Source organism: Cyprinus carpio, chromosome A25 (genome assembly GCF_018340385.1).
Source record: "Cyprinus carpio isolate SPL01 chromosome A25, ASM1834038v1, whole genome shotgun sequence".
Taxonomy (NCBI): domain Eukaryota; kingdom Metazoa; phylum Chordata; class Actinopteri; order Cypriniformes; family Cyprinidae; genus Cyprinus; species Cyprinus carpio.
The window spans coordinates 10,680,232-10,691,597 of NC_056596.1; the positions used below are offsets into that span (position 1 = coordinate 10,680,232).

An 11,366-nucleotide genomic window follows, 5' to 3' on the forward strand; every position below is an offset into this window, starting at 1 on the left:
AAGGTTGCTATTTAATGAACATTATGGAATAGACTATTTGCTCAAAAAGTGAAAAGAAAAACTCTTGAAAATCTTATTTCAGGATGCTGTTATTTCAACAGCATTTTTATTAGCAAAATAGCGAATATAAGTCAACATCTGTCCCCATCCAATGAGAACCTACATTTAAGGGATGTTAAATTTAAAACCAGTTTAATTGACCATGTTACTATTAGAGAAGACTCCTACTGAGGGCTTCTATATGACATTACATTGTACAGGTTGTCAAATCATGTGTTATGTAACATGGGTATGTGCAAAAATTGTTATAGAAATTCTGAAGAGAAATTCTTTGGTCCCTTTTAATGGATTCAAAAATGGTTCCCTTTGATCAATAAAAAATTGCCTATTAATGCAAAATGTTGACCTTTTGCCAAGTTCTCCATTAAAACAGTTCATGATTTGCAGGTGCAGATGAACCAATTCATCAGCAAATTTCAGGCTCACCACAGTTTTTCCATCATTCCAATCACAGGCAAATCTGACAACGCACACACTTCGCTGGTAATGACGGCTGCGCTCAGATCAGCACAAGGATTTTCAGAACTATTCTGAGGTTCAGACATGCTTGGATTTTTCCCACTGAATTCACAGCTCTGAGATCAACCACAGGTTTTTGGTCTCAAAATATCTAGCTTTCATTGTCTAGACTACTATTGAACAGATTAAAGCCGTGTGGATAAATATCAGCTGGTTCATAAGTAACTTAGCTGAAGTGGGGGAAAAAAAGCACGCAACATTAACTAAAAGGCACATGACCTTAAAGACAGAAAGAGACTAAATAATGTTCCCCAAATCCCTTTGATTGAAAAATACCCTTAAAAAGGGCCTGTAAATCAACGTCTAATAATGGTGAAAAATTTCAGCAACAATTAGTTGTACAAATATTTTACACAAAATGCTCTTTTTTTCCCCTCCCTAAAACGCACTAAAAAAAAAAAACCTAAAATGTTTGGAGAACATAAATATACAGTTAAGTAATGCATTCAACATTCAGGTTCATGGTTGACCTTCCTCCTGCTCTAGTTCTCCCAAAGATTTCACATCAGGCCACTCGCAGTCACACTGTGAAAGTGAACGTTCAATAGATAAATAAACAGTTTTACCAAAATCATATCAATTCATTGATTAAAAATGAAGCTGGTGTGCTCCTGCTCACCAGTGAGATGGCTTGTTTTAGAAGAGCCCACAGTCCTTAAGGTTGTTTTTGATGATGACGTCAGTGACGGCGTCAAAGACAAACTGCACGTTCTTGGTGTCGGTGGCGCAGGTGAAGTGGGAGTAGATCTCCTTGGTGTCCTTCTTCTTATTCAGGTCCTCAAACTGACACTGAATGTAAGCAGCTGCATCCTCATACGTGCTGGATCCTTAGAGAGTTCCATATAATTAATATGGCGAAATAACAATAAAAATAAACTTGAGACAGAAAGTATATCAAGTCTACTATTTCCTATAATATAGTTTACTTTCTACACTATTTCTGTATTAAACTGATTACAAATATTAATAGTATCTCAAAGATATTAAAATAATACTGATAAATACATCTATAATATATACTATTTTCAGCATGTTACATTAGTATCATTATTATAGTATTATACATTATATTTTATGTTTTTATTAATAGTTTTTATTAATATTTTGAATCCATTTTTGTTTTCATTTAAATTTTAATGTTTTAACAATTTTGTTGTTTTGTTATTTATAGTAGTATTTTTTTTTATGTCTATAAAGTTTTTATTCATTTTTATTACATTTTTAATTATTTTAGTATATCAAGTTAAACCAAATTAAAATACATGTTGGCAATTAGCTGTAAAATCCTATAAAATATTACTATATAAATTGTACTTCAAATAAAAAAAAATACATTTGTTTCAGGAATTTTAAGCTGTTCATACCAGTATACTCAGGGAAACAAATCGTAAGTGGGCTTCTTTTTATCTTTTCGTCAAACAGATCCTTCTTGTTGAGAAACAGGATGATGGAAGTATCCGTGAACCACTTGTTGTTGCAGATGCTGTCAAATAGTTTCATACTCTCATGCATTCGGTTCTAAAAGAGGAGAAATAAAGAGCTGTTTGAGAGGAACTTTAAAAGGCAAAGTTTCTGTTTCATGATAGACATGATGCTGACACTGAAAGAGAGCTTGTCCGAGCGCTCACCATTTCCTCATCTTCAGCCAAAACGAGGTCATAGTCACTGAGAGACACGCAGAAGATGATGGCGGTCACTCCCTCAAAACAGTGGATCCATTTCTTTCTCTCGGATCTCTGGCCGCCCACATCAAACATTCTGAAAGTACAAGAGATGTGGATGGTGAGACACTCTGCGAGAGTCACACTGAACACAATGACATTTACTAAAAATTGTGGTAAATAATGGTTTAATATATATAAATAAAAGGGAGTTTGATTAGACAAACTTATCCAACAAAGACTATGATAAAAATAGTGCATAAACAGATGGCTCAACGGAAAGCGGGCACACGAATCATGCACACATCAAACAGTCAGAACACAGTTCACTCTCTCAGGTTCTGCATGTCCCAAAAATAGGGATTCTTTTTTATTTTATCAGTTTTGGTGTGTGCAGTTACAATGGCAATACTCACTTGAAGTGAAGATCCTTGAAAGTGAAGTGGGTTTCTACAATACCAGTTGTCTTCACCCTGGTCCTCAGGACATCTTGCTGAGTTGGGACATAGGAAGGACTGGATATTCTGTCTAGGTCATTCAGATAGCTAGAGAGGGAAATACAGAGTTCAGCTGATTAAAAAGTTACTCAAAATATATTTAATGACTTTAAGGTGAAATTATTTGAAAAGTTTCAGGAAACCTGTTTAAATTTGGGCATTTTTCATCAGTTCTATTAGGGGACTATTAATGAAATTATTTATAAAGTGAACAGTTTTTTTTCTGATTTTATATATAGAGCTTTTCTTGTTTAAAAAACATTTTTACCAAGGATGTATTAAATTGATTAGATTTCTATATCAATTTAATGGTGATCCTTTGAACTTTCTAATCTCCAAAGACTCTTGAAAACAAAATGTATCAGTTTCAACAAATTAAGCTGTTCAACATGGATAATAATAAGAAATGTTTCTTAAACAGCAAATCCTCACATTAGAATTATTTCTGAATTATAATGAGAGACTGAAAACTGGAGTAATGATGCCGAAAATTCAGCTTTACCATCACAGCAACAAAATTACATTTTTAAAATATTAAAATGCAAAACATTATAAATTATAATATTTCAGAATATTACTGTTCTGAATTTATAATCAAATAAATGTAGACTTCTTTTTTAAATATATTAAAATAATATTACTGACCCCAAACTTCTGAACAGCAGCATATATTCATTCTAAATTTGATTTCCTAGACACATCTAATTTTTATTATGTCATTATTGTCTATTGTGAATGCATCTTATTCATCTGGGTTGTATGCAAAAGGTAAGGGTTCACAGCATGCTTGGAGAACACAGGACAAATTTGCATTTTTGAAAAGTTTGCATAAAGGATATTTGAATCATGGACCATAATGGATGGAATAATGTCAATAATAACTCAATGTAAAAGAAATGTCCACACGCAGCACACGAACCATTTACGTGTTCAGCAGCCACAATGGAAATGGAGCTGGATTATGTGGGGAGCATAAAAGTCATTATGTGGGAAACAGGCTGTGTAGGGAAGAAAAAAAAAATGGCAAAAAAGCTAAGACACTCACTATGAGGCAGAGTCATTGAGCTGGTACTCTCTGGAGCGACTGAAACAAGCCTGAACACCACCATCCTTCCACAGCCGCAGGATGATTCCTGACAGCTCGCTCGTCATGTATCCCTCATCTGCAGAGCCGGCCAGCACAAACAGCTGCCTTGCATCATCCTGCCAAACAGCCAATCCAATGCATCTTGGTTTCCTCTTGATACTTTAGCTTTACATAAATAAGTGGCATGCATTTAACCCCACTTTAAATTATAACAGAAGCACTTACAGCCCGCCCAGGATCCGCAAAGTCAATCTTCAGGCGACCCATGGCCCTTATGATGGCGATGATGGACTGGATAGTGTTGCTGTAGACCACTGCTCTGAACTGTTTGCACTCTTCCTCTGAGTAGCCTGCTTCATGGATGATCCTGTGGGAGAAAAGACAATGGCATTAATTTAAGTAATAAAGCTAATAGCTCCAGGCAAGTATATTGTGAATATAGGCCTTGCTGACGATTCTGAACATTCTGCTGCATAGTATGCCAAAAAATGTTAAATCCAAAGATATATCACTATATTTACTTAATTCTAATGCCTCTGAGGATGTTTAAAACATTCAAAAGTTATAAAAGCCTGACAAATGGAGGGAAGTCCCTTAATAAGTCATGTCCATACGCAAATGATTATGTAATTCACATTGAATTCAAATAAACACTGCTATTGCTTACACCCTGCGTGATTTCTAAACATTACGAAACTAGTTTGACATATTAGGATGACATAATAGGGGTTAAAACTTACTTCATCTGTTTGACAATTGTACTCTTTCCAGATTCACCAGCCCCTGCAAAAGAAATAGAGAGAAAGAAAGAATGTGTTAGCCAGATGGACACACACCCAAACATTCCAGATCCTTCCCTGTTCCATAAGAGTATGAGGATCTGACTCTGAACGATCAAGCATTTGTGGCTTCTGCCAGCTCAGCAAAAGTACTTGTTAGTATCAGATTGAGCAGGAGGTTCATTTTATTTCCCTTCCTTTGATTTCACCACAAGTAATAACTGGGTGGGGAGAAGACCTTATCAACTTAAAACTTGTAATTATACTGTCACGTTGCATCCTTGCCACTCATATGATGACAAACAAGTGATATAGAAAAAATAGGGAATGGAGGAAAACTGATGTCATGGGAAATGTCCCGAACCAACAATCTACGAAACTGAGACTATTTAGACTCATTGAGTGGATATTTCACTCCCCTGTATGTTAACAAGAGGAATGAAAGCAACAGCCTTTAACAATCAGCAGTGATGTGAGGAAGTGTGTAGGTGTTAATCTTAATGGATTAATTAAACATCACCTCACTGTAATGGGATTACAGACAGGCTTTAGTAAACAAATTAGCTATATGTCTAGATAAGTATGTCAGCGCTGGTTTGATTCAAGGAGACAGACAGCAAACATAAGTATTGAAAACTTTAGAAAAAGTTACTTGAAGCAGGGGATTTCAAACTGTAGTCCAGTGACCCCCAGAGGGCCAAAAAGGTGACTGTCAAATGTGTTAGTAAATTGGGGTATTATATTTAAGACATTATTCATACCTTTATAAAAGATAATACACTATAGTTCAAATATTTGGGGTCAGTAAGTTTTCAAGTTCTTGAGAAATGTTATGCTCATCAAGGCTGCATTCATTTGATCAAAGTAAAAACAGTAATACTGTGAATAATGTGTATATAAAAAAAATATATAGTTTTGTGTGTGTGGGTGGGGGGGGGTGTTATATATTAAAAACAAAAACTCATCTCTTATACAGTATAAACTGAGATTTCTATACATGCAAATACATAGCAGTCTGTTTATTTGGGGGTCCCTGGCATCAAAAAAAAAAAAAAGTTTGAAAATCCCTGACTGACCAAGTCTTCTAAATTAAAATTTGGCCATTTCAGAAAAAAGCTACCTGGTATTTAATTTAGCTACAGTCAAGAAAATCTGAATATTCCCATACAGCTCTCCACCTTCCATGAGACTCACCGAGTGAACATTTCAATTAACCATCTCAGTTGTGGCTGAGGACGTCCCTGAGGGAGGACGTCTATTTCTCTCAGTCCCAAAGAACAAACACTGCAATTAGGCCACATCAGCATCTCTCACACTGATTTAATGCTTACTGCAAGGAGACTGAACACAAAGAGCGCTGCATTTACCCCAGAGACCCCCACAAGTTGATGAGAGGCTTGTGGCACTTAATGTTTACCCACACTATTAATCGTCCTCCAAAATAATGTTTCCTGGGAAGCAAAAATCAGAGTGTTCATGACAGATAATCAACAGTTTCAGTTATCAAAAAACTTCAAAGAACTTTGCTGGCAAAATCCAATACACTTTAATTGAAAACTTCAATCTGAAAATTGGGAATTTTGCACAAAGACAAAACATTTCCACACAGAGTTTTTCATGCAAATTTTTGACACCGACCAACAACTGTGTGCATTGTACTTCACAAATCACTACATTTTTGAGTTAAAAAAGCTGAATGTGACCACATGACCATAATGACTGCTGTCACTTTTCTGAAAATATACCTAAATGTTGCAGCCATAAAATTAATCGTTCACTGTCAAAAGTGCGGCGATAAATGCATCTGTTTGTCAATGTGATGAATTTGCATGAAAAACTTGTGCGTTGTGTAATGTTTCAGCCTCACACAAAATAACAAATCAAGATTACATTTTAAAATAATGCCCACAAAATTTTGAGATCCTATTGAGATGCAACCTTTCAAACTGAAGCTGGAAAACTGTTTGAGACGGTGGGCTAAACTCATTGCTACAGCACCACGGTGTTGCTATATGGTTGCTAGGGTGTCCTGGGTAGTTTCTTAAAGCCCCCGAGCCAAAAGTAGCCCAAGTCTGTATGATATTCTGGTCCCTACTTCAATATTAGCCATAGGAAGTTTAATATTTTGGGTTAGGGGTTGGTTCAAATCCTTAATCAGAAGCACCGGAAATTATATTGATGCTTGCTTGCTTTATTCTATATCAATCCAAGTTTCTGATGCCACACACTGAACTTGACTCCCAAAGCACTGGTTTCACCTTTTGTTTGGTCTCGAGGCTGCGTTTATGGCGCTGTAATTTGAACTGGCTCTGTGGTTCCTGGGCAACCAACAACAACTGCCTGAGACTCACGATCAACATGCTCTATTACGTGAAGATGTGCTCATCTTCACTGAATTATTACATTTTGATAAGCATTTGAGACGCTCATCGGCTTTTGCGACACAAAATTCTTTAAGTAACCACCCATGAAGTTACTTTCTCTTCACAACAGTTGATTTATTCTTAGTAACAACCCTGGCAGTCACCATTTGTCCCCTCTATAGTCTAAACAGGAACTCCAGCCTGTTTTACAGCAGGCATAGGGACATATGCCGTTGATCCGCAATGCCAAACAAAAGCAAACAAACCCAAGTCGGCAGCACACAGAGGGCATATAATGAATCAGCACACAGGGGGAATCCAGTTAACTAGATAATTACACGCCAATTCCCCAAAGTTTGATGCCATAAGGGCAGGTTTTATGTCCTCTTACAATTTACACAGCAAGAAAAGAAGGGACCAATGGGAAAATGGTCTGCATAAAAAACAGATAATTAAATTGCCAGATTCAAGCGAAACTTTGACCATTATTGTTTGCAAGGGAAATGGACACACCAAACCTTCCAGCTCTTCAAAATTAATGAAACTGCATGTAAACGTCACCAAGTTTGTGACGCGTTCTGTAAAACAAATATTATGTTTAAGCTGCACACACCATCGATAATCAAGAAAAGCAAACACATGTTTTAATCATCACAAGCGAATAAATAGTTTGACTTCATTAGTCAATGTCCTGAAAAAGGCTTGCACACAAATACTGGAAAAGTACAGAAGAAACATGCAAAACAGGAATCGGAAACTGAGAAACAAGTGGCCTCTATGTAAATCACAATGAATTTACAAGTCAACTGCTTTTACATAATAGAATAAAACTGAAATACAGAAAATCTTTATAATCTGCAACTACATTAAATTGTAGGACTTCAAATATGAAAATTTTGTTATTGCCAATAGCTAAATCTATAAGGCACTTATATATATATATATTCATTCTAAGGGGGATAACCATGGTCTAAACGCAAATTATTTAATTAAATATTTATCTTTATATCTACTCTAGATTATTTAAGAGCTGTGTGTTGGAAAATCTATTTAATGAATAAATTAAATTAATCATACATTCATACACATGATATTTTACCACTTTTTAAGCCCATCTAGCATCAAGTTTACTCCAATCACCCAGCAGGACCCTCCATCTGCACAAGCTTATTTATCATAATTGGATGAGGTTTGGGGTAATCTATCAGATCCATCTCCGTAAATCAGGCATTTCGGATTAAATCGGATTAAACTAGTCTTTTGTTCGCTGAATTAGTTGCGAGCCGTTTACGTCTAACTGGCCACTTGGCGAGTATGCAAACCGGTAACGTTACTTTGAAAAGGTCAAGACAAAAAAAAACAGCCAAATGAAATCACTAACGCTATTAATTCATCTCTACTGCTTGGAAACATAAATTTAACTATTAAAAACAGTGTTTAATGATTCGAGTGAAAATGAAAATGAACTGAGTTGATTAGCTTCGTATGCTAGCCGAGCCACCAGCGCGATAAATATGGACAGAAAAGTTTCCAGCGTCCATAAATATGTACTTGACTGCTTCTTTTCCTCTCATAGCTTATTGAAATATGTGTGTTATATGTGCTGTTAAGTGAACTTTAATGGGTTTATTCACTAGCGGAGCGGCTAACTCACCCAGCAGCAGCAGCTTGACCTCTCGCGACGCTTTCTCTCCATCATCCCGCAGGTTTTTGTCAATCATTTTACTCCTCTCCTGGGCGCTCTTGTCGTCCGAGCTCAGGGTGCACCCCATCTTTCTGGAGTTTCGAACGATATAAGAAGTCAAAGAAGTTGAAAAAAACAAATGCGAGGAAGAAAGAACTCTCATGCACAAGTGGTTTAAATGAGGCAGCCACCCCGACGACGCCTCACGCCCAACTCTTTCACACGCGCAGGCTCTTCAAACTCGAGTTTTCCACGCGCTGGAGTTTCTAATGTTAACAAAAAATAAAACCGGAGGCTTTCAGTAATCAGTCGAGTGCCTTGACGGCCATGGTTGATTAAAAATAACGTGAAAATTGAGTCATTAACGCCCAGTCTCACGCTCCGCTTCTCCTACTGCTGTAAAAGTGGCGAGATCACTGGAGTTTCCTGTTTCTTTTCATACATAAATCCCCCCTCCACGGCGCGCGCATGGATCGCACGCTCCCGCACACATGCGTGCACGCGAAGGTGCGCGCATATTGATCCCAAATTGTTCTGAAGTCAGACTTTCATTTAAAAAAATGGGAGAAAAAATAAAAATAATTTCCCCCATTATTTAATGAAATTCCTAAAAAGCTTAATGCTTTGATGAATGTAAATAAAATAAAAATGACACATTACTAAAATTATGATTAGGTGTTTTATATTTTATTATTTAATAATATATAATTAATAATATATATCATGTAAATACATGTAAATAATTACAAATAGATCAAATAAATTAATTTCCATATTTTACTTTATCTATTTGTAATTATTTACATTTATTTACATGATGTATATATTAATATTATATATTATTTAATAATGAAATCTAAAATACTTAATCATCATTTTATTAATTTGTCATTTTTATTTTATTTACATTATTTATGATATTAATCACAGTATTTAATTGAATCAAATTTCATAATATTTGATTTGATTGATTTTTAATTTATTACATTATTTATATATTAATAATTATATATTATTTCATTACATTTCTGAAAAGCTTTGAAATACAAATATTTTATTTCTTTGTAATTTTTTATTTATTGACAGTATATTATTTATATATTATAAAATGTTGTGTATTGTATATTTATATGTTAATTACTACTTTATTTATTGTCATATATTGTTTATATATTTTTATTCTTGTTCTGTCATGCCTTTCAAACAATTTTAGTTGCACTTTACATCTTATTTAAATTTAATTAAACAAATCAGATTTAACAATAAAATCTCCCTTTAATTAATTACATTTTTTTTTTTTTTTTTACATTAGTGTCTGCATAGTTGGAAGGAAATGGCTCAATTTAGTGAGATGAATGAGGCCACATCTGGTCGGTCGGGCCACGGGTCTAACCATATTCAAACCGATTCAGATTTAGGAGATTTTCTTATAGGTGGCACATAACCATACAAAAAAATCAAAAGATGAGCTCATACAAAAGCTTTAGAAATATTATCACAACCAGCCTTATTATTTTACGTGCTATTTAAATTTCAAATGTTATGCAAATCAATGAGCAAATTTTAGCCACATATCCGCGACTAGTGTATTTTCCTAAAGTACCACAAAGGAAGGCAGGGAGCATTCAGCCTAATTTAAGATGAGACTAATCATGGCAACTGAACATTCATTACACTGATTAATACTGTCGTTCAGAATGAGCTTTATTCACCAAGTGTATATGCAGCTGTATATATAAAAATATGTATATGTATATGTATTTATATTATACTTGAGAGATGTCTGTAAGCAAACTTGTTACTGTCCTGGATGAGACCGATGACTGTGGTGTCATCTGAAAACTTCCTGAGTTTGACAGAGGGGTCTTTAGAGGTGCAGTCATTTGTATCGAGAGAGAAGAGCAGTGGGGAGAGCACACACCCCTGAGGAGCTCCGGTGCTGATGGTGCGGGTGCTGGATGTGTATTTTCCCAGCCTCGGTAGCTGCTGTCTGTCTGTCAGGAAGCTGGTGATCCACTGACAGATGGAGGTGGGTACAGAGAGCTGCATGGGTCAGTTTAATCAGGAGAGTATCTGGGATGATGGTGTTAAAAGCAGAGCTGAAGTCCACAAACAGGATCCTCACATAAGTCCCTGGTTTGTCCAGATGTTGGAGGAAGTTGTGCAGTCATATTGATTGCATCATCCACAGATCTGTTTGCTTAGTAAGCAAACTGCAGGGGGTCCAGCAAGGGTCCCGTTAATGTCCTTTAAGTAGGCCAACACCTAGCTGTTGTTGTGACTAGTTTTAAACAAAACTTACACTTGCAACAGTGCAGCCATAAAAAATATATTAATAAATAAATAAAATTGTAAGATGGCCCCTGGAAAAGACATTATTTACCTTTTTGAACTGAGATTTAACATATATCTTATAGGTTTATTCATCTAAAAACATAAAGACAAGACAAAATTTAAAGTGTCATAATCATATACACATAATTTGCACTGAATGGTGTGCATAGTTAGTTTTTCCTCAAACCATAGATTCAATATTTTATCGTTAAAAACAAAAGAAACTTGGATGTTTTTTAACGAAAAAAAAAAAAAACTAGGTATACTTGAATGAATAAAGAGACACATTGTGGACTAGAAATGGAACGGTGCAGTAATCTAGCATGCATCTTTATGATAGATGATGAAGTGGTGTGATGAGACAATAGGGATAATTGCTGTT

General features: G+C 35.5%; 1 protein-coding gene across 1 annotated transcript; it reads right to left on the minus strand.

Annotated features, from left to right (window-relative positions):
* Positions 1–71: 71 nt before the first annotated feature.
* Positions 72–9,070, minus strand: LOC109063580 (guanine nucleotide-binding protein G(i) subunit alpha-1-like). The gene is made up of 9 exons (XM_042715449.1): positions 8,621–9,070; positions 4,565–4,607; positions 4,050–4,191; positions 3,783–3,940; positions 2,657–2,785; positions 2,208–2,337; positions 1,944–2,097; positions 1,199–1,406; positions 72–1,104 (listed from the first exon to the last, which is right to left on the minus strand). The coding sequence occupies exons 1-8, from the start codon at positions 8,811–8,813 to the stop codon at positions 1,216–1,218; spliced, it is 1,140 nt and encodes a 379-aa protein (XP_042571383.1). The 5' UTR covers positions 8,814–9,070; the 3' UTR covers positions 72–1,104; positions 1,199–1,215.
* Positions 9,071–11,366: the final 2,296 nt, after the last annotated feature.